The sequence below is a fragment of the Rosa rugosa genome, chromosome 6 (assembly GCF_958449725.1).
Source record: "Rosa rugosa chromosome 6, drRosRugo1.1, whole genome shotgun sequence".
NCBI lineage: Eukaryota > Viridiplantae > Streptophyta > Magnoliopsida > Rosales > Rosaceae > Rosa > Rosa rugosa.
The window spans coordinates 28,384,084-28,407,078 of NC_084825.1; the positions used below are offsets into that span (position 1 = coordinate 28,384,084).

Below are 22,995 nucleotides of genomic sequence, written 5' to 3' on the forward strand. Positions count from 1 at the left end.
TCTTAAACTTATACCCGAAACTATTATTTAATTTTCAAAAAAAAAAAAAAAAAAACTTGTACTTAATTCTTTTTTGTTTTTTTTCCGGCGATCCATTTAAACCAAACCCAAACCCATTTTTGAAGATTTAAAAGAGTTGGATTTTTGGGCAAACCCAAAAACCCATTTGATCTGCCATGGCCGCCAAACCCATTTCCCGGCGACCAGCCTTAACAGTTCTCCGACAGCAATTCCTCAGGCCCAACCGCAGCTCCAAACCTTTTCCTCCTCTCAGGTACGCCTCTCCTTCTCAAATTTCACTTCTTCTCAACCCATCATCATCTCCAATCCCCAGGTCCTCCGATGCCGAAAAGCCCAAATCCCAAGGCAGCAAAACCGCCAAAGCCATGGCGTCACTCATCAACTCCAACCCATGGTCATCTCACCTCCAGTCTTCTCTCTCTTCTCTCTCTCCCTCCATCTCCACCACCACCGTCTCCCAGACCCTCCGCCGCATCAAAACTCCAACCCAAGCCCTCAAGTTCTTCAACTGGGCCGAAGCAATGGGCTTCTCCCACAACGCCCAATCCTTCTTCATGTTGCTTGAGATCTTCGGCCGGAACCGGAATCTCAATGCCGCTAGAAATCTCTTGTTTTCGATTGAGAAGAGGTCCAATGGGAAGGTTAAGCTCGAGGACCGGTTTTTTAATAGCTTGATTAGGAGCTATGGGGATGCAGGGTTGTTTCAGGAGTCTGTGAAGCTTTTTGGGACGATGAAAACGATGGGGATATCGGCTTCTGTTGTTAGTTTCAATAGTTTGCTTTCGATTTTGCTTAAGAGGGGTAGGACTAGTCTGGCTAAGAATGTTTATGATGAAATGCTTGGAATGTATGGAGTTACGCCGGATACGCATACGTTTAATATTTTGATTAGAGGGTTCTGTCTGAACTCCATGGTTGATGAGGGGTTTCATTATTTTAAGGAAATGTCGAGGTTGAAATGTGAGCCGGATGTGGTTACTTATAATACGATTGTTGATGGGTTGTGTAGAGCAGGGAAGGTTGAGATTGCGCGAAATGTGGTGAAGGGGATGAGGAAGAGAAGTGGGGAGTTGAATCCGAATGTTGTTACTTATACGACATTGATTAGAGGGTATTGTGTGAAAGAAGATGTTGATGAGGCTTTGTGTGTTTTGGAGGAGATGAGTAGTCAAGGGTTGAAACCAAATGAAATTACCTATAATACTCTGCTTAAAGGGCTTTGTGAAGCAAAGAAGCTAGATAAGGTAAAAGAAGTCTTGGAGGGAACAATGAGAGGTGAAGGATTTACTCCTGATACGTGTACGTTAAACACGCTGATGCATTCGCATTGCAATGCAGGAAACTTAGAGGAAGCATTTAAGGTTTTCACAATGATGTCAGAGTTACAGGTCCCTCCAGATTCAGCTACATACAGCGTTTTGATACGCAGTTTGTGTCAACGAAGGGATTATGGTAAAGCTGAGGAGTTGTTTGATGAGCTATCCAAGAAACAAATCTTGTTAAGTGATCATGGCTGTACACCTGTTGTTGCCTCATACAAACCTATCTTTGAGTACTTATGTAGTAATGGGAGAACTAAGAAAGCAGATGAAGTGTTTAGGCAGCTACTGAAAAGAGGAACACAAGATCCTCCATCCTACAAGACTTTGATCATGGGCCACTGTAGGGAAGGCACATTTGAAGCTGGGTACAAACTCCTAGTCTTGATGCTTAGAAGGGATTATGTTCCTGATGTCGAGATTTATGATTCCTTGATTGATGGTCTGTTGGAAAAGGGTAAGCCCCTTCTTGCACAACAGACTCTAGAGAAGATGCTGAAGAGCTCTCATCTCCCAGAAACATCTACTTTCCATTCTATACTGGCAGCTCTTTTAGAAATGCATTGTGCCCGTGAATCTGCAAGCTTTGTTATTTTAATGTTGGAGAAAAACATTAGACAAAATATTAACCTCTCAACAGATCTTATAAGGCTTCTTTTCAGTGAGGGATTGCGAGATAAAGCATTTGAGATTGTAGGGATGCTGTATGATAACGGATACTCGATTAAAATAGAAGAAGTGGTCAGTTTCCTTTACCAGAGCAGAAAGCTAATAGAGGCATGTGAAATATTGCGATTTAGTCTGCGGAAGCAAGAAAATGTCAGTATTGATATATTTGACCAAGTTATATTAGGGCTATGTAATATCAATAAGCTTCGAGAAGCATTTGGCTTGTACCATGAATTAATTGAGAATGGCGACCACCAGCAGTTGCCGTGCTTACATCATTTAAAGTCTTCCCTAGAGGTTGCAGGTAGATCAGTTGAAGCTGACTTTGTCTCTAAAAGAATGCCAAAACATCAGCTGGTGAACAAATCTGGGAAGTCAAGACCTCAACTGTAAGTCTGTAAGTCCTTTTTGTACTTATCACCCCTTTGTGCAGGAGCCACATGCATTCTTCCAAGTCTTTTACTTCCTATGCGCTTTTTGTGCATAAAAAAATAGTCCATGCATCTTCATAAGAGGAATACAGAATTCTTTTGAATAACTTGAATTCGGTTCCTGTATCTAACTGGAAATATCCCAACTCTTTGGACCCCACAGGAAACCAATATAGGTCTGAGAACTATGCATGGAATGTATTGTTCTGAACTCGGTCCTCTATTGAGACTCTTCAGGCAGAACTGTTAAACAAGTTTCAAGGATCCCGATTGATTTTGTAGACCTGTATGGTGTTCTTAACATCAGTCTTTTATGAGTAACTGCAAATGCTATTGTCTTATCAAAGTATCAAAATACACGTGGTGTTTTTGATGGAATGTTATTTCAAAGTTTCAAAATATATGCAGTATATAGGTCTCAGAACTATGCATGGAATGTTATGCTCTGAACTCAACACTCTATCGTCGCTCTTCAGGCAGATCTTGGTTTTGGTGTTTGTGCATGTAATTTTGTAATACTGTAAAGCAATTTCCAAGGATCTCAAGTGATTTCGTAGAGTGAACTAATGTCTTGTATGAATAACTACATACTTCACTTTTGAAGTCTTTTAAATGTATCCTATATTTTTTGGTATGCAGAAGACCATGCTGTACAGAGTGCTGATGTAATTCTTCTCAACGTTGGGAATGCCGGAATGGGCTATCAGGGTTGTTATAGTCCTTCAGAGTTGGCTGAACAGTTCTTCACATCAAGATACGTTCTTAGCTTGGTACAGCATATCAAGACCTTCTCAGTTGCCCAAAGATTCTGGTAATGATTCTTGGAACTACTGCCACTTCCAGTTTTATGAAACTTAGGAATTCCAGTATTAGATTGCTTGATGAAACTTTGTTAATCAAACAGACAGTCATTTAGTTAGATTTTCATTCTTTGACTTCCCAATGTCAAAGTCTCATAGCTAACATGGTTCATAACTCTCACTTACTTTTAGGGCTTGTTTGCTTCCTGGGAAATTGAAATTTCAAAAACTATTCTTTTCTTTCTTTTCTTTTTTCTTTCTGGTCTCAATCTAGAGAGTTATCCATTTGTGAGAATTTTACTTCATGAGAGTGTAATTCTTGATGTGTTAATCGTTATGTTGTTTGTGAATTGCCCTTCGCTCCGGTGCTTTCCAGATAATGGCTACGCACTTCTCTTCGACGCTTGCAGATTTTGTGTTACCCTGCTCTGCAGTGCTTGCCAGATAGTGGACTACCCTCTTCTCTTTCTGATCTAAATATCGATGGATGTCCTTTGCTTGAGAAACGGTGCCAAAGAGAGACGGGTGAAGACGGGCCCAAGATTGCTAACATCAAGTGCATATATATCAAGTTCAAAAGGATATGACAATGACAGAGGGCTTGCATTCTGATTAATTTGGCCATGTCTCAGAGAGCTTGCATATTCTGCGTGCAAGATCCTATTGTTTGAACTCATTGTTGATTCCACAGTTCGAGGGTCTTGCTTGAACTCCAGATTGATGGGTCAGATTTGGTCTCTTTACAAACTAAATCAAAATTTGAAAAAAGAAATAAACATTTCCAGAAAATAAATAGTACTATTTATCACTTTCCATCATTTCGAAAATAGTAGATTTCGGTTCCATAAAAGCTGAACATGTAAAATCTATTCCGGTTCCAAGGTAGTCTAGTGCAATGCCAATTGATTTGAGCTGTGATGCTTGTTCTTTTTATGCTGCATGTCAGCAAGGAGATTCCTTTGCGGACTGTATCAACTCTTCACTCTTGGACTTCTGGACACCCCAGAGAGCCACGAGAGGTGTCTACGTGATTACGTTTTTGGTGCTACTTCGATGGTCTACCTACAGCCCCTTACATTGCTGGGAAAACTTTTGCAGTGATGGCAGGATAACTAATAGTGGCTTCAACTTTCGAGGAGCAGACATAGAAATAGTATAGAGAAGTATTCTGCAGTTTGCAGTATGTATAAGCTGTACCTAGCTACATTAGAAGATATTACAGTCGTGCCTACATTAGAATAGACTACTGTGTTTACTGGGAAAGTATTTGACAGTACTAGACTCTTTTTATTTCTGGATACATGATCAATTGAGCTATTTAATTTTGCTACCCCTTGGATAAGTTTTTGTAGTTGTAGATACAGATATACTATATTCTCATCTCATGCTTTCAAAGCTAGCAGTCCTGATGGTTATTGCCAACTCCATATACTATCGAGGATCGGGTCTGCTTTGCTACAATTAAAGCAAGGCTCCTTATATTATATTGTATAAAATTTCAGACAACGAATCAACTGCAGATATTTCACCGTTAATCACTTAATCTGCACTGGACTTCTCTTCAGTATCTTGAGTCGAGTGTACAAGTCGTAGGTGGGTATCTAACTTTAACCTTTAAAATAATTACTGAGCACCTCGGTATAACCATCTACACGTTTCCCGCTAATCATGGTCTGTGCATATGAATTTTTTACTCTTTTTTTTTTTTTTCCGAAATGAAGAAAGGGACACGATGACTTTGACTGGAAAAAACCAAGGGGCATCCAACCATAAAAGAAAAAGAGAAAGAAGGGGAATCCTTTCTACAGAACCCAGTTCCCACTCAACTCTGAGATTTTGGTTTGTTGGTTCATCCATGGCTCTGTTCCGAAGTCAGAAGGCCTCCCTTTCCAAATATACTGCCTCTCCTTACCCATTTCGCTATCACGTGTTCTTGAGCTTCAGAGGTGAGGACACTCGAAAGAACTTCACTGATCACCTCTACGCGGCTCTGGTCAACGCCGGATTTCATACTTTCCGAGATGACCCTGAACTCGAGAGAGGGGAAAATATCAAGGAAAAGCTTGAGAACGCCATTCAACAGTCACAAAGTTCTGTGATTGTGTTTTCGAAAGACTACACCTCTTCCAGATGGTGTCTGGACGAGCTTGTCATGATCCTTGAACGCAAGAGGACCTCCGATCATGTTGTGTTACCGGTCTTCTACGACGTCGATCCATCCCATGTGAGGAAGCAGGCAGAAACTCTTTCAAAGGTTCCTAAATACCAAGAAAATCAATCCTCGGAGAAGTTGAATGGATGGCGGGCAGCGCTTAGTGAAGTTGCAGATCTAACAGGCATGGTTTTACAAAATGAAGCTGACGGGTATGTAAATTCATCAAAACCAAAGCTTTGATTGATTATTAACAACCGTATTTACATATCAGTTAATTGTTGATATATTTTTGTTTTGATTGCAATTTGTAGGCACGAGTCAAAGTTCATCCAAAAGATTGTTACAGTGATTCAAGACAAGCCCGGTGGTGTGCCCCTGACCCATGTCCAGGAGGTGTTACAGAAGAAGTTGTTGTTTATTACGCCGCACCTCGATGACGCCGAGGGGAAGCAACTGAACAACCCAACTGTGAAGGCATGGCTCAATGAGCTCAAAGAAGCTGTCTATGATACCGGGGACCTATTGCAGGAGATCAAGACAGAAGCATTAAGACGAAAGATGGAACCCGAATCTGGAATTAGCACGAGTAAGGTAGAAGAGCTCAACTCTAGTCTTCCATTTCATGCTTTTGATTCAGCATCAATATACCCGAGGGTAGAGGAAGTTATTAAAAGACTAGACTCCATTACGGAGCAGAGAAGAGATGTCTTGGGAATGGAAGCAAGTGCTGGATACAAGGTATCACAAACAATACCGTCAACTTCTTTGGTAGAAAAGTCTGTATATGGAAGAGATGAAGAGAAAGAAACATTGGTTAAATTGTTGCTATCAGATGATGAGAGTGGCAATGAGATAAGTGTGATTCCTATTGTGGGTATGGGTGGGATCGGAAAGACCACCCTTGCCCAGTTTGTATACAACGATTTTAGAGTCAAGCAACGTTTTGACATCAAAGCATGGGCTTGTGTTTCAAAAGAATTTGATGTTCTTCAGATCTCACAACAAATTTATGAGTCCCTCACCAAAAAAGCTTGCAAGATCACGAGCCTTGATCTGCTTCTATCAGAGTTGCAGGCAACTTTGAGGGGGAAAAGGTTCTTCTTTGTTCTTGATGACATCTGGAACAAGAATTATAACCAGTTGGAATTCCTAATGCGTCCCCTTGAGTCTGGAGCACATGGAAGCAAGATTATTGTCACAACGCGCGATGAAGATGTTACACGTAAGATGGGTAGCCTTGAAGCTCACCGTCTCATGCCAATGTCTGAGCAAGATAGCTGGTCGTTATTCGAAAAACATGCCTTCAAAAATGCAGGTGTTGGTACACACTCACATCTTGAAAAAATCAGTAGACAAATTGTTCGAAAGTGCAAGGGTCTTCCTTTGGCTGTTAAGTCCCTTGCGGGTCTCTTATGTTCTAAATTAAATGTGGGTGAGTGGGAAACTATATTGAACAGTGACCTGTGGGAGTTGCCTTTGGATAGTGACATTCTGCCATCTCTTTGGTTGAGCTATATGTACCTGCCTTCACAACTCAAACATTGTTTTGCATATTGTTCGATATTTCCCAAGAACTATAAGTTCAGCACATCAGAATTAGTTTACTTGTGGAAGGCTGAAGATCTATTGCGACCTAAAAAAAACAAAACTGCAGATGAAATCGGACAAGATTACTTCAATGATCTAATCTCAATGTCATTTTTTCAAGTTTCATCAAGTTTCGATCAATATATCATGCATGACCTTATCAATGATTTAGCAAGCTTTGTATCAGGAGAATTTTGTTTTAGGTGGGAGGGCAGTGATTCACCCAACAATTTGAGCAAGACTCGTCACTTTTCATATACGCCGAGATATAATGATGAGACTGGGCTATCAGAGATGTTTGAGGCTTTACAGCAAGCTAAATGTTTGCACACCTTTCTACCATTAGTACCATCTTATGCATCGCGGAATTTGTTGGGCAAAGGACTCTACGAGGCATTGCCAAAGTTTCAATGTTTAAGAATGTTCATGTTATCAGGGTACAATATTAAGGAATTGCCTGATTCAATTAACAACTTGAAACATCTTAAGCACTTGGACTTGTCTTCCAGTTCCATCGAGAAATTACCTGATACAATTTGTACTTTGTATAACTTGCAAGTATTGTTGTTGTCAAACTGTCCAGGCCTTACTGAACTGCCAGCCAACTTGGGAAGATTGATCAACTTGAGCCATCTGGATATTACACGTACATTCTTGAAAAAGATGCCACCGTATATGGGTAATTTGAAAGACCTCCAGATGCTACCAGAGTTTGTGCTAGACAAACACACTGCTGTGGATAATTTGGCAGAGTTACAGAAGCTTGAAAAACTGCGTGGAAGACTTTGTATCTCAGGGCTTGTGCATTGCAGCGGTTTGGAGGCCTACATACTGAGGGACAAGAAGTTTCTTAAGAAACTGGAATTGGATTGGGGGAAACCATGGGGTTGGGGAGAAGAAGAAGAAGAAGAGTCTGACGATTTGGTGGAGGCAATATGGGATTTAAGTGAAGAAGCAGCAGAGTCTGACGATTTGGTGGAGGCGAAATGGGATTCAAGTGAAGAAGGCAATAGTACTGTAGAAGAAAGAGATGTGCTTGAGAAGCTCCAACCTCACCCGAACCTGGAAAGGATTACTATTACAGGTTATGGAGGCAAAATGTTTCCAGGTTGGTCAGGATATTATTCTTCCTCTGCTCTTGTTTCTCTTAAACTTGAAAATTGTGAGAATTGTATCTCCTTGCCACCATTGGGACAGTTACCTTCCCTCAGAAAGCTTCTAGTATCATTGTGCCCCAATCTTACCGGGAGATTAGCGTCAGACAGTCTCCCATCTCTCGAGTCTTTGGAGGTAATTCAATGCCCAGAATTCGAATGTTTTCCGGAAGATGGATTCCCGTCAAAGTTAAAATCACTTGAGTACTTGGACGGTAAAGAAGTGAATGCAAAGAGTATGCAGAATCTGAACAAGGGTCTCCGAACACTCACCTCTCTTGAAATATTGATACTTGATTTTAACTGCAACGAAAAAGTAGATTGGTTTGCGGAGGAGCAGGAGGAGGGGCTGTTTCCCAGCACTCTGACATATCTCCAGATCCGCCGTCTGAATTGTGAGACCATCGACGGCGCCAAGGGGTTTGGCCATCTCAACTCTCTTCAATCTTTGTATATATGGAATTGCCCTGCGCTCCGGTGCTTGCCAGATAGTGGGCTACCAACTTCTCTTCAACGCTTGGACATTAAGAGTTGCCCTGCTCTGCAGTGCTTGCCAGATAGTGATTGCCCTTTGCTTGAGGAACGGTGCCAAAGAGAGACGGGTGAAGATTGGCCCAAGATTGCTCACATCAAGCACATACAGATTAATAGGAAAACGATATGACAACGACAGAGGGCTTGCATTCTGATCAATTTGGCTTTGACAACGACATGCCATATGAAGGAGAAACAGACCATTTCCATTTCCTACGGTATGTCACACATCCCAATTCTGGTCTTTGCCGTTCCCAATTCAGTCTATTGATACTAGAGAGAATATATATGTTGTTGTCAATTGATACTTTGAAAATTAAGCTGGGTAATGTGTCTTCTTTCTGCTCTGTTTCTTGATATGCAGCAGTTTCATGGAAACTTGGAAAGTGAGCAAAATTTCTTGATATCTTAAGGCAAAATTTCTTGATATCCTTTCCATTTTCATGGGCCAACTTCTGGAACTGGATTCTCTTCTGATCAAAGCTTCTCTGGTTGTTATGCAATGCTGCCAGCTGCAACTGAAGGTACATACTTCCATTTCTTGAAGTTATTCTGCATATAATTTGAAGTTGAAGAATGACCTGAAGGGTTGGCACCTTCACTTTGGACCTGTAAGATCCTTTCCAGTTTCCATGTCAGTCATCAGTTGCATATCTCCTACTAATTTGTTTCAATGGATATAGGTACTATAGAGCACTTGTGTATCAACATACTCCTGGAATAGTACAAATGCTCTGTGAATAAGTCAAGTCAGCCCTCAGATTTTGTTTTTTTCTTTTTATGCAGCATCTCAGCAAGGAAAAATTCTCCTGATTCTAGGACACTTGGGATGCCAGAGAAGGATCATTTCCTCTTACATAACTCTGAAAAACAATAGTCCAGTGTGGTCGCCCAATCGGCGAGGGTGGGGTTTACTGTCAAAGGGCTTCAACTTCCAAGGAGCATACTTATAAATACACCAACCGGCAGTTATGCTTTATTTGTTTCCTTCTGCTAACTGCTATTTGTGTTCTATTTATATGGCTTTATTAATGATGTATCAACAAGAATCACTTGATTTCATTAGCTATTATATTGATGTAGTGATCATCTAAGAGTTTCAGAATGTTTCATTAATGCATGTTTTCTTATATGCAATGTTTAGTGTTGAAGTTGAGTCTCTACTTTCTACTGGTTGAATTAGGTGGCAAAATATTCCAAATTTCAAGAAATGAGTCTTAAACTTTACTGTCTTCTTTATTTTGATATTTTACCTTACATCAAGTTCTATTTTTGGTTTGGTCAGATGGCAGAAAATGCATGCACAATTGCAGGGAAATTTCACTGCAATGTTGGATTTTTAATGGTAGATTTCCATTGCAATGTCGGCTTTTTCTTGGTAAATTTCTACTGCTTATAAGTTAATCTTTCCATTACTACTTTTTCTCTTTTGGCAAACTAATTATTTCATCACTAGTGGCAACCCATTCAACAATTTGTGAAATAAAACGAAATTTGGAAAAGACTGAACCGAACTGTGGGTTAGAGAAAGTGTTAATAACATTCCTAGAAAATAAATAGCTAGTGCTTTCCAGCTGCAAATGCATTATTACTTGGACTGGAAAGTGTGAGGAAAAGAAATGGCCATCCCACTGAAAAAGTGAAAAGAAAAGGAAAGTCCGAAAGGGGCATCCCACCAAAAGCAAAAGGAGAGAGTAAAAGAGAAAGAAAGGGGCGTATGTATCTTTCTACTTTCTACTTTCTACTTTCTACACAGGTAGGAATTTGTAACCCGATTCCCACTCAACTGAGAAACCACCAAAATTTTCAAATTTCAAGAACTGAGTCTTAAATGGTACGTCTTCTTTATTTTGGATATTCAACCTTACATCAAGTTCTATTTTTGGTTTGGTCACATTGCAGAAAATGTATGCACAATTGCAGGGAAAATCCGAATTATTGGTAGGTAACTGGTACAATTTGATTGTGCTAGATAATCTATTTGTTTTTGGACAGAATAAATCAATCATATTTGATGAGACCAAATATAGAGGAAACTACCTAGCTATTGCATATCAGTATGTCTGTTATGTTAGTAAACAATTCAGGATCACTTACCTAAATGATCGAAATAGATCTCAACTGCACAACCACATAGTTGTAGTCCCTGTGCATTTTTTGTTTTTTCTCCACAACAGTGAACCACTCATAGCCCTGGAGGAAAAGTGAAGTTGCATTATTGCTTCTCAAGTTCTTCTATTACCAAAAAGCAAATTATTGCTTCTCCTTTATGAGAAAGTCTTACGTAGGGCACCCCCACCACCTCACTTATACGACCATCCATTCGAGGCTTGACACGTGATATTTTTTCCACGTCAGATTGCTGGGAAAAAAGCTCCAAAATTTCAAAGTGAAATTCATTATCCCGCCAAGAGTTTTACCTTGATTAAAATTTCTCGATAGTTGAGTAAGTAAGGAAGAACAAACGCTGCCGTCTCTTTTCTCCCACTCAATTCATCATCTCCCCTTCTTTTCCATTCCATTTCCAGATTCACCAAAATCAACCTTTCTCGACCTGACAGTTCATTCTCAACGGTAAGGTATTCTCTTTTTCTTGTTGAATTTTTGTTCTACTTCTTGTCTTCTTCAGTCTTTTCTATTTTGTGAGTATTTCGTGTGAATGGAGTGGAGAGGAGATAGATCGATTTTAGTCTGGATTCTGGAAATTGTGAGGTTTTGGAGGTGGGTCCGTGGGTTTTATTGAAATTGAAATCCTTTTGAGGTTTGACAGGTGCTTTTTGTTGCGTTTCAATCTGGGCATTTCAGTAGAGCGCGTGGCAAGGAACTAGGGGACTTATGACGCGGGGAAGAAGGAGGCGGTGATGGTGGAGGCGGTGATGGAGGAGATGGTGAGCGTTCAAAAAGCTTTGTGAGATATGGTTTGGACAAGATGAAATTACATGTAGGGGAGGCTCACATGGAAGGTCACATTTGATTCTTTACTGATGCAATTATGAGCTATTTTTGCATTTTGCTTTGTATACTGCATCTTTGGTTTTATACTGATGTATGATTGTAGTATGATTAAGCTAAAGGGCTATTTGTTTAAGTTCAATCTTAATCTTGGATTCTCTTAGGTAGATTTTCATGATATGTTGAGAAAGTTACATTTTAAGATGGTCAATGAAACTAAATGATCACCCTTTTAATGATAATATCCTTACTCTTGGTGGAAACGAGTGTCATAGAGTGTGCCATCAGACAACAGTTTAGTTCAAGAAAAGTATTTGATTAACAGCCAAGTCCTCAATTAGAAGAGTCACTTCTGTGGAGATAATCAAAGCCATGTTGATTTTAGGATATTCTTGGTTCTGGAAGGCATGAGTGAATGAGAAGAAGTTATGTTGTATGGATGTAGACACTTTAAAAGTTTGCACTAGGCTGAGTTCATAATAGCTGAAAAGTCTATGGTATACGATACATGTGTTTGCATATGACCTCTATGTTCAAATGCAATTTTGATGCCACAAATGTTCAATGGTCCTACTTCTAAGTTATTTGATAGTACTACAATCGCCAATTGCTTTTTGTGTGTTTCACCGAGTGCTTTTGATAGTTAATATTTTGCTGTTTGGTAAATGGCCATCTTTGATACAGGTTGATAGTTTTGGGACAGCTAACCTTGTCGATGCATGCTGTAAAGTTGGTGTGAAGAGGTTATTCTAGTCAGTTCCATTTTAGTCAATGGAGCATCAATGGGGCAGATTCTCAATCCAGTTTACATATTTCTTAATGGCAAATCTTCAGGCAAAGAATTATATCAGGAAGTCTGGTATAAACTATAAATTACACAATAATAAGGCCTGGTGGGTTGAGAAATGAACCTTCAACAGGAAATCTTGTAATGGAACCAAAGGTAACACTGAATTTGTTCCAATTTTTCCGATTTTGCATGTAGTCTTGCTATGTACTTACTATAAATTAGTAACTTCAATGTACTTTTTCTCTTGGTAGGACACTATCTGGCGGCACCATCTCCAGAGGTCTGGTGGCGGAAGTAGCTATTGATTCATTAGTCACTCCTGAAGCATCTTACAAGGTAGTGGAGATAGTTTCCAGTGCTGATGCCCCAAGCGTTAAGCAAGGATGACCTCTAAGTTTGATCCCAGAAAATTATGTTGACAGATTAGTATCCCCATTTTTAGTAGCCTTTTGATGGCATATATGTGTTTGCCGATATTCCTTGTAAATCAATATTATACCTCTTTTCATTAAATTGATAACAATTGGTCTGATGTCTTGCTTTGAAAACCCACTATTATAAGAATTATCTTCAATCATGAAATACTTGGCAAAAACTGGAGACATGTATGATGCAATATCGAAATCAAATCATCATTTTAATCATAAAGAACAATTGAACAAGAATTCTGATAAGTACAAAATGGAATCGAATTGAAAGCTTAAAAGAACCAAACTAGCAAAGAAGCAATGGTCCCTAGACCAGCTGGAACACCCAGAGCCTCCACAAATTAATTCCATAAGAGTCAGCAAAATTCGTTTCATCTTCTCCAAACCATATCTCACAAAGATTAAATTACATGTAGCAAAAATGGGAGAAAAGTTCAATCAAAATTAGTTCCAAACATGCCTTCAATTCTCACAGAATGCTCCTCTTCGTACTGCATCAATGAAACCTGCACAATATAACTTAACTAACTTATAATGTAATTGAGTTTTGATGTCATCAACTTAAGGAGATAATATGAAAACACAAACCTAAGTTCACTGAGGTTGTTGTCTGAGTGTAGCATTTGTAGTTAGAGTTGCAGTTGGTGCAAGATTCAGACCTATAGTTGAGTAAGTTGAATTCTACAAATATGGAACTCAGTTTAGTTTCAATATAGCCAATGAAAATGTATGAATGCACTAAAGTTTCAAATATATATACCTGGTTTGAGAAAGGCATCTGACCATAACTAAAACATAAATTGGGCTGCCCAAAAGGCCAACTTAAAATTCCCTAAAAGAGAAAATGACATGTAAGAAGTACTCTCTCTGTAATACATAAAAACGTCATACATGTAATGTTTCAAAATGCATACCTGATTATGAAATGGGGTGTTAGGTACACCAAAGTGATGATTACATGCAGACACATCATTTGGAGCTTTTGGATCATAAGACTCATCGTTTTCTTTGTTTTCTTGTTCTACATCAGTAAAAATTTCAGCTATATATATAAACTTTAGTTAAGAAGAAAAGATCAATTTAAGTTACACACAACTCAATGGGAATCATTAGATATATATGTACCTTTTGTTCTGTTCTTTCGTTGGTTTGTCTCCCTCACATCTTTGATTCTAGCATTTTTCATTCCTTTAGTCTTTGCACTTGGTGGATTCAAAACTGGTGGCTCATTACCAGGAATGCCAGACTCGGACTCGTCACCATATTTCTTCAAATTTTCCAACACGTACAGGGTGTCCTTGTCTTTTTCAAGGCGCTTCATTGCCTCTGTTAACAGATCCTTGACAATTTTAGTACCTGAACTAGTTAGTGAGGCTATGTCATCCTCGTCTCTTGCAAACCCCTCCTTTGAACATAGAAATTCTCGTTGGCGGATGTTATTTGATGTATCTCTTCGAATATGTCCTTTACGAACACTAAAACCCTTCCTCAAAGCATATGTATTATATAAATTGTAAGCCTCATCATCAGAGTGTACTTGCATTCCCACTTTGAGTTCTTCATCGTCTCCAATAGTTTCCTCCATTCCTTTACAAGCCAATTGAACTCTGTGAAACAACAAATTTACAACATAAGAAACAATTATAGCCTCATCTGGTCAAGTAACATATAAAGTTGAAAGCAATTTTTTTTTTTTTTAGCTCACTGAACTCAAAAGGCAAGCACTTTTTATTGACAAGCTTAAGCAATGATCACTACGCCTAGGAAGTTGAAGAGAAGACCTCTATATTGCATGAAGATTGGTTTATAAGGAACCCAATTTGGCTTTATATGAACTGTACAATATCAGTATTGAAGGATTCTGAATGCCCCCACTATCTTTAGTTGATACTTTGTAGGTACAAGTTTTGATTAACTTGGTGTGTTGGCATTCCATACAAAACGGGAAAATATCTTTGAGGTTTAACTTTCTTTATTTAAAGATATTTTTCTGTTTATAAAATTGTGTAATTGGTTCCCTAGGGTTTTTAGGATTTTGTGGATATCTTGGAATAAAAGCTCTTTCCTATTAGAAGTCTAATTAGGGTTGTTTCTGGTTTGTTTGAGTGGTTGCCGCTATATATCATTGCAGGAATATACTTGGCAAAACACCACTCTGAGAGACGCAAGAATTTTTGGTTTGAGTCTTGCATGGTTGTTTGAGTTTGTGTCTTCACATAGAGTCAAAACACTTGGTCCATGTATAAGTGTTTGTGATCACAATCTCATATGCATAATACTCTCTCGAGATCAGTAGGGAGACTGTGAAGAAAGAAGAACAAGATTTGAAGATCGTTCAAGTGAAGGAGTTCTAGAAGGAAGACAAACTTTGTATTAGATTTTGTGTGAATCTTATAGCCGAGCTAGTGCTATTCAAAGTTTGTAAAAGAACATATCCTTTTCAATATGATGATCTTTATTTTGGGTTCTCAAGAGTAAGAGCCCCGCAGTGTTTTTAATCTCATACTTGAGGTTTTCACTGCGTAACCAAAATCTGGTGTTTAGTTTGTTATTTTGGTTTCTGCTGCCCAGTAAGGATTGATCAGTGCACTGCAATCCTCGTTTTCCAGAAAATCATATTCTGTCCTTGTATTTTCATACTTTATACTAAATGCTACAACTAAGCAATGATTCTATAGAAATACTGATTTATATGCAGTAATTAAGCTACAATAACTAGTGAATAGATGTTTCTCACCACTAGAATTATCGTAATAGGACTATTTGATAACATTATGAGAAGGAAAATAGTAAGTTCACCTCCTCCCCCCCCCCCCCCCCCCCCCCCAAAAAAAAAAGTGGCTATCAGTATAAGCTCAGTATAATCATTTAGTTAATTACCCACTGTTCCGGGGGGCCACAGCCAAGCCCACAACTCTTCTCCACGCAGCTTACACCACCACGGCAAAGCAATTGAAATGCCCAGATTGAAACGCAACAAAAAGCACCTGTCAAATCTCAAAAGGATTTCAATTCCAATAAAACCCACGGACCCACCTCCAAAACCTCACAATTTCCAGAATCCAGACTAAAATCGATCTATCTCCTCTCCACTCCATTCACACGAAATACTCACAAAATAGAAAAGACTGAAGAAGACAAGAAGTAGAACAAAAATTCAACAAGAAAAAGAGAATATCTTACCGTTGAGAATGAACTGTCAAGTCGAGAAAGGTTGATTTTGGTGAATCTGGAAATGGAATGGAAAAGAAGGGGAGATGATGAATTAAGTGGGAGAAAAGAGACGGCAGCGTTTGTTTTTCCTTACTCAACTATCGAGAAATTTTAATCGAGGTAAAACTCTTGGCGGGATAATGAATTTCACTTTGAAATTTTGGAGCCTTTTTTCCAGCAATCTGACGTGGAAAAAATATCACACGTGTCAAGCCGCGAATGGATGGTCGTATAAGTGAGGTGGTGGGGGTGCCCTACCTAAGACTTTCTCCTCGTAGTAACCTTAATTATAATCATCTACACGTTTCCAGCTAATCATGGTCCCTGCATATGAATTTTTTACTCTTTTTTTGCCGAAATCAAGAAAGGGACATGATGACTTTGACCGGGAAAAACTAAGGGGCATCCAACCATAATAAAAGAAAAAGAGAAAGAAGGGGAATCCTTTCTACAGAACCCAGTTCCCACTCAACTCTGAGATTTTGATTTGTTGGTTCATCCATGGCTCTGTTCCGAAGTCAGAAGGCCTCCCTTTCCAAATATACTGCCTCTCCTTACCCATTTCGCTATCACGTGTTCTTGAGCTTCAGAGGTGAGGACACTCGAAAGAACTTCACTGATCACCTTTACGCGGCTCTGGTCAACGCCGGATTTCATACTTTCCGAGATGATCCTGAACTCGAGAGAGGGGAAAATATCAAGGACAAGCTTGAGAACGCCATTCAACAGTCACAAAGTTCTGTGATTGTGTTTTCGAAAGACTACACCTCTTCCAGATGGTGTCTGGACGAGCTTGTTATGATCCTTCAACGCAAGAGGACCTCTGATCATGTCGTGTTACCCGTCTTCTACGACGTCGATCCATCCCATGTGAGGAAGCAGGCAGAAACTCTTTCAGAGGTTCCTAAATACCAAGAAAATCTATCGTCGGAGAAGTTGAATGGATGGCGGGCAGCGCTTAGAGAAGTTGCAGATCTAGCAGGCATGGTTTTACAAAATGAAGCTGACGGGTATATACAAATCAGTTAATTGTTGATTTTATTCGCATATCTAATTGTTTGAAATTGATAGACTCATAGCTGGCTAGCTTGTATGATATATTTTTGTTTTGATTGCAATTTGTAGGCACGAGTCAAAGTTCATCCAAAAGATTGTTACAGTGATTCAAGACAAGCTAGGTGGTGTGCCCCTGACCGATGTCCAGGAGGAGTTACGGAAGAAGTTGTTGTTTATTAACCCTTACCTCGATGACGCCGAGGGGAAGCAACTGAACAACCCAACTGTGAAGGCATGGCTCAATGAGCTTAAAGAAGCTGTCTATGATACCGGGGACCTATTGCAGGAGATCAAGACAGAAGCATTAAGACGAAAGATGGAACACGAATCTGGAAGTAGCTCGAGTAAGGTTCAATACCCCAACTCTAGTCTTCCATCTCATGCTTTTGACTCAACATTAAGTTACCTCAAGGTAGAGGAGGTTCTTAATAGACTAGATTCCATTATGGAGAAGAGAAAAGATGTCTTGGGTTTGGAAGCAAGTGCTGGATACAAGGTATCACAAACACTACCGTCAACTTCTTTGGTCGAAGACTCTGGTGTGTGTGGTAGAGATGACGAGAAGGATACACTTATTAAACTGTTGCTATCAGATGATGAGAAAAGCAATAAGATAAGTGTGATTCCTATTGTGGGTATGGGTGGGATCGGAAAGACCACCCTTACCCGGCTTTTGTACAACGATGTTAGAGTTGAACAACATTTTGACATCCAAGCATGGGCTTGTGTTTCTGAAAAATTTGATGTTCTTCGGATCTCACAACAAATTTATGAGTCCCTTACTTTACATGCTTGCAACATTGGGAACTTAGATCTACTTCAGTCAAAATTGAAAGCAGCTTTGAAGGGCAAAATGATTTTCATTGTTCTTGATGACGTGTGGAATAAGAATTATACTGAATGGGAGGTCTTAAGGCGTCCTTTTCAATTTGGAGCACATGGAAGTAAGATTATTGTCACAACACGCAATCAAGATGTTGCACGTATGGTGGGTACTCTTGAAGCTCACTATCTAATGCCAATGCCTGAGGAAGATGCTTGGCCATTATTTGAAAAACATGCCTTCAAAAATGCAGGTGTTGGTGTGCGCACACATCTTGGAGAAATCGGTAGACAAATTGTTCGAAAGTGCAAGGGTCTTCCTTTGGCTATTAAGTCCCTTGCGGGTCTCTTATGTTCTAAATTAAATGCGGGTGAATGGGAAACTATATTGAACAGTGACATGTGGGAGTTGCCACAGGAGGAGAGTGACATTTTGCCATCTCTTTGGTTGAGCTTTAAGCATCTGCCTCCACATCTGAGGCGTTGTTTTGCGTATTGCTCGATATTTCCCAAGAACTATGAGTTCAAAACATCAGAATTGGTTTACTTGTGGAAGGCTGAAGATCTATTGCAAACCATAAAAAACAAAACAGCAGAAGAAATCGGACAAGACAATTTCAATGATCTAATCTCAAGGTCATTTTTTCAAGTTTCATCAAAGTCCAATCAATATTTCACCATGCATGACCTTATCAATGATTTAGCAAGCTTTGTATCAGGAGAATTCTGTTTTAGGTGGGAGGCCAGTGATTCACCCAGCAATTTGAGCAAAACTCGTCACTTTTCATATATGTCGAGATATCATAGCCTAGAGATGTTTGAGGCTTTACAGCAAGCTAAATGTTTGCATACCTTTCTAACAGTAAGACCGTCTTATGCGCTGTCGATGTTGTGGTGCAAAGGACTCTACGAGGCATTGCCAAAGTTTCAATGTTTAAGAATGCTCAAGTTATCAGGGTACACAATTAAGGAATTGCCTGATTCAATTAACAACTTGAAACATCTTAAGCACCTGGACTTGTCTTACAGTTACATCAAAAAGTTACCTGATACAATTTGTACATTGTATAACTTGCAAGTCTTGTTGTTGTCAAACTGTCGATTCCTTACTGAACTGCCAGCCAACTTGGGAAGGTTGATCAGCTTGAGCCATCTGGATATTACAGACTCGACACAGTTAAAAAAGATGCCACCAAATATGGGTAATTTGAAAGACCTCCAGATGCTACCAGAGTTTGTGCTAGACAAACACACTGCTGGGGATAATTTGCCGGAGTTACAGAAGCTTGAAAAATTGCGTGGAAGACTCTGTATCTCAGGGCTTGTGCATAGCAGCGGTTTGGAGGCCTACATACTGAGGGACAAGAAGTTTCTTAAGGAACTGGTTTTGGATTGGAGAGGGCTATGGTATTGGAGTGAAAAAGGCAATAATATTGTAGAAGAAAGAGAAGTGCTTGAGAAGCTCCAACCTCACCTGAACCTGGAAAGGCTTACAATTAGAGATTATCATGGAGGCAAAATGCTTCCAGGTTGGTCAGAATATTATTCTTCCTCTGCTCTTGTTTATCTTCATCTTATTAATTGTCAGAATTGTATCTCCTTGCCACCATTGGGACAGCTACCTTCCCTCAGAGAGCTTTTTATAGAAGGGTTGAGTGGGTGGAAAGAATGGTCTGATGTTGGAGGTGACAATAATGAAGGTGGGGTTTTTCCTTATCTTGTTCAACTTGAAATATCATGGTGTCCCAATCTTACCGGGAGATTAGCGTCAGACAGTCTCCCATCTCTTGAGTCTTTGTCGGTATCGACTTGCCCAGAATTCGAATGTATTCCGGAAGATGGATTCCCGTCAAAGTTAAAATTTCTTGTCATCGAATACTGTAAAAAAATGAATGCAAAGAGTATGCAGAATCTGAACAAGGGTCTCCGAACACTCACCTCTCTTAAATACTTGTCACTTGATTTTGACTGCGACGAAAAAGTAGATTGGTTTGCGGAGGAGCTGTTTCCCAGCACTCTCACATATCTACGGATCTGCCGTCTAAATTGTGAGACCATCGACGGCGCCATGTGGTTTGGCCATCTCAACTCTCTTCGACAATTGATTATATTGAATTGCCCTGCGCTCCGGTGCTTGCCAGATAGTGGGCTACCCACTTCTCTTCAACGCTTGGAGATTTTGTGTTGCCCTGCTCTGCAGTGCTTGCCATATAAAGGACTACCCTTTTCTCTTTCTTATCTAAATATCTCTAACTGTCCTTTGCTTGTCAAACGGTGCCAAAGAGAGACGGGTGAAGATTGGCCCAAGATTGCTCACATCAAGCGCATACGTATCAATTACAAAACGATATGACAACGACAGAGGGCTTGCGTTCTGATAAATTTGGCCATGTCTCAGAGGGCTTGCTTATTCTGCGTGTAAGATCCTATTATTTGAACTCATTGTTGATTCCACACTTCTAGGGCCTCGCTTGAACTCATGATCGATGGGTTTGACAAGGACATGCCATACGAAGGAGAAACAGACCATTTCCATTTCCTACGGTATGTCGCACATCCCAATTCTGGTCTTTGCCCTTCCCAATTCAGTCTATTGATGTTGTTGTCAATTGATACTTTGAAAAGCTGGGTAATGTGTCTTCTTTGTGCCCTGTTTCTTGATATGCAGCAGTTTCGTGGAAAGTGAGCAAAATTTCTTGATATGGCAACAGACAACACATGGCCAAACAGTGTTTCTTTGATTGATAAGAACTGTCCTTACTGGCCCGTAAGATCCTGTCCCTTCCATATCACTCAATTGATAAGTTTTGTTCAATGCATATAGTTAGAGTACTGATTATTAATTCATGTCCAAATTTCTTTTTATAAATTGGACATTGTCTTAAATATTAATACATAATCGCATTCTAGTTCAATTGATCTGCAACCTCTATCGCTTCCTTGTCATTGTCATCCGTATATTGGGTATCTATATGTTTGTACTGAAATTAATTGTTGGCAGCTAAGAAAGTTCTCATGGCTGATCGACAAGGAAACATATTTGATTTCAGAGCTTTTCTACAAACATTTGGATGTATGAATGCCATAATTTAAGAAATTCATGCCGAAAGCTTAATCAGCTCGGAATGTATCATACTCTGATTTTTCCTGTCTTGAATCTTCTTCTTCTTTTTACATGGTTTGTATAGTTGTGAAAGAATACATGGCAACTTTCCTCCATCGGGAGTTAGCCTCAACTAGGAAATAGGAATGTCCCGCATTGCAATTTATGATCCTCAATTAAAAATACCGTGGCATTACATCAATATGGTGTTCTTAAGTTTCACTAGTTATTGGTAAAACCCTACATGTAAATATTCGACTTCCCCCGGTTTGTTTGAATACAATCAAGGCTTCCGCAAGTGTTAAAACACGAGGAGCTCAGACTGTGTTATAGAGATGCAGTTTGGAAATTGGTCTAGAATGTACATGGGTCTATAATTCATCCTTGTCAGTAGTGGAACTAGTGTTTATAAAGAATTATACATATACAGGGAGAATCTATATTACGTTGTTAATAGCATCCGAATGGCAATTGATAATTAAGCCCTGAATGATACTTAGAAAGCTGGGTAATGTATCCTTTCTCTACCCTATTTTTAATATGCCGCATCTCATTGAGCAAAGTTTTTACTGCTTGTTACTTTTTGGCAACACATTCAAAATAAAATTCAGACTTTTTAAGCAGACATATATATGAAGCAGTTGAGCATGGAACAGTATTTTGGTCAAATGAAATTGAAACTTCCCAGACTGTATTAGAAATATATATGAGCAAGTTACAAGACCATATTGAATGACATCATAATAAGTCGAGGCATATTAAGTACCACAAACACTTATAACTCGAGCTAACTAATCTAGCATAACTTCAACAGCTACTACAAAAAATCTATGCATCATAATCGTTTTCATCATAATAAAGAACTGGGGCATGTACTGATTTTCTAAAAGCTGTTTGAGCTCAAGTCCACACTAGTGTGTCTTCAATTTTTCCATTGACAGATTACAAGCTGTAGACACAATGTGGAACTCTATAGTAAATTGAGAAATTGATTATACAGATAAATTGTACTCGATGATTAATATCTATATTAATTTTCAGTCTACTTCAACTTTTGGATTGTCTTGCTTCGGGGTCAAGCTAGTAGTGATGTTTATGTGTTTTTGTTGCCCCAGTGTGATTTCAGCTCCCTTGATTTTACAAGTTTACAACTATATGCGGTGCTTCCGCTAAAGGTATGTTTACTTTTGTATATGATATGGAATTGAAGAATTAATGATATCATTAAAGGTCATGGCTAAGGCCCTGCATTTTGAAAAAAAAAAAAGGCTAATGCATGTATTCTGTTATTTTCTGTTCTTTTACATGCAGCATCTCATAATACTTGTAGCTGTTGGACTCTCATTAGTTTGAAGTCACTTCAAATATCATCTGGAATTGAAGAATGACCTTAAAGGTTGTGGCACTTCAATATTATCTCAGGAGCAATAAATTATGTTAGCCGAATCTGTAAGATACATGAGTACCACCAGTTTTGCATCCTCACTGAACAGGACTTGGTCTCCATCCTTTATCTGTAAGATATGCTTTATCCGTAAGATTCTTTCCAGTTTCTAAGTTACTAGGGAAAAAAGAAATTTCAATGCCAATTTTTTTGAGCTTTCTCTGTTCTTTACATGCAGCATGTCACAGCAAGGAAATTCTTTGGCAGACTATCAACTCACTGACCCTTTAAGACATTCTGGAGGGCCACGAGAGAAATTGTTACTTCATTGATTTACTTAAGGCCCTCACATAGCTGGGGAAACTTTTGCAGTGGTGTCAAGATTACTATTGACGGCTTCAAAATTTAAGGAGCAGACATAGAAACAGTACAAAGAGGCATTTTGCAGTTTGCCGTATGTATTAGCTCTATCTACGCCAGAAAATATGTAAATTCAGCAGCAACTACTTCTGTCTATACTAGTAGACAGTACCAAACTTTTTTGTTTCTGTATAAATGAATTCAGCAGTTCTTCAGA

The 22,995-nt window shown here is 39.2% G+C and overlaps 3 protein-coding genes and 1 long non-coding RNA gene across 11 annotated transcripts; all 4 read left to right on the forward strand.

Moving 5' to 3' along the window:
- The first annotated feature begins 49 nt into the window (after positions 1-49).
- Positions 50-20,179, forward strand: LOC133714682 (pentatricopeptide repeat-containing protein At1g02060, chloroplastic). 4 transcript variants are annotated; one of them, XM_062140894.1, is made up of 3 exons: positions 50-2,406; positions 3,080-3,251; positions 3,617-4,570. In XM_062140894.1, the coding sequence occupies exon 1, from the start codon at positions 177-179 to the stop codon at positions 2,400-2,402; it is 2,226 nt and encodes a 741-aa protein (XP_061996878.1). In that variant the 5' UTR covers positions 50-176; the 3' UTR covers positions 2,403-2,406; positions 3,080-3,251; positions 3,617-4,570. The 4 variants fall into 4 exon arrangements, with proteins under 4 accessions (XP_061996878.1, XP_061996877.1, XP_061996875.1 ...); XM_062140893.1 differs by lacking the exon at positions 3,617-4,570 and adding an exon at positions 20,108-20,179 and having other exon boundaries at positions 52-2,398; XM_062140891.1 differs by having other exon boundaries at positions 52-2,398; positions 3,617-4,569.
- Positions 5,039-10,495, forward strand: LOC133714678 (putative disease resistance RPP13-like protein 1). 4 transcript variants are annotated; one of them, XM_062140869.1, is made up of 4 exons: positions 5,039-5,604; positions 5,707-8,888; positions 9,035-9,281; positions 9,457-10,495. In XM_062140869.1, the coding sequence occupies exons 1-2, from the start codon at positions 5,096-5,098 to the stop codon at positions 8,798-8,800; spliced, it is 3,603 nt and encodes a 1,200-aa protein (XP_061996853.1). In that variant the 5' UTR covers positions 5,039-5,095; the 3' UTR covers positions 8,801-8,888; positions 9,035-9,281; positions 9,457-10,495. The 4 variants fall into 4 exon arrangements, with proteins under 4 accessions (XP_061996853.1, XP_061996851.1, XP_061996850.1 ...); XM_062140867.1 differs by having other exon boundaries at positions 9,035-9,194; positions 9,354-10,494; XM_062140866.1 differs by having other exon boundaries at positions 9,035-9,194; positions 9,457-10,494.
- LOC133713821 (uncharacterized) lies at positions 10,946-12,928 on the forward strand. Its single transcript, XR_009848260.1, has 4 exons — positions 10,946-11,244; positions 11,441-11,633; positions 12,307-12,565; positions 12,664-12,928. It is a non-coding gene; the product is annotated as an uncharacterized LOC133713821 (long non-coding RNA).
- LOC133714677 (putative disease resistance RPP13-like protein 1) lies at positions 16,465-22,995 on the forward strand. 2 transcript variants are annotated; one of them, XM_062140864.1, is made up of 6 exons: positions 16,465-17,063; positions 17,179-20,475; positions 20,600-20,698; positions 22,150-22,209; positions 22,346-22,550; positions 22,657-22,995. In XM_062140864.1, exons 1-2 carry the CDS (start codon positions 16,555-16,557, stop codon positions 20,282-20,284), a joined length of 3,615 nt encoding a protein of 1,204 aa, XP_061996848.1. In that variant the 5' UTR covers positions 16,465-16,554; the 3' UTR covers positions 20,285-20,475; positions 20,600-20,698; positions 22,150-22,209; positions 22,346-22,550; positions 22,657-22,995. The 2 variants fall into 2 exon arrangements, with proteins under 2 accessions (XP_061996848.1, XP_061996849.1); XM_062140865.1 differs by having other exon boundaries at positions 20,603-20,698.

Coding starts and splice junctions, on each gene's coding strand:
- LOC133714682 (XM_062140893.1), top strand. CDS start 177: ATGGCCGCCAAACCCATTTCCCGGCGACCAGCCTTAACAGTTCTCCGA. Junction 2,399..3,079: donor GGGAAGTCAAGACCTCAACT/GTAAGTCTGTAA, acceptor TTTGGTATGCAG/AAGACCATGCTGTACAGAGT.
- LOC133714678 (XM_062140869.1), top strand. CDS start 5,096: ATGGCTCTGTTCCGAAGTCAGAAGGCCTCCCTTTCCAAATATACTGCC. Junction 5,605..5,706: donor TTACAAAATGAAGCTGACGG/GTATGTAAATTC, acceptor TGCAATTTGTAG/GCACGAGTCAAAGTTCATCC.
- LOC133714677 (XM_062140864.1), top strand. CDS start 16,555: ATGGCTCTGTTCCGAAGTCAGAAGGCCTCCCTTTCCAAATATACTGCC. Junction 17,064..17,178: donor TTACAAAATGAAGCTGACGG/GTATATACAAAT, acceptor TGCAATTTGTAG/GCACGAGTCAAAGTTCATCC.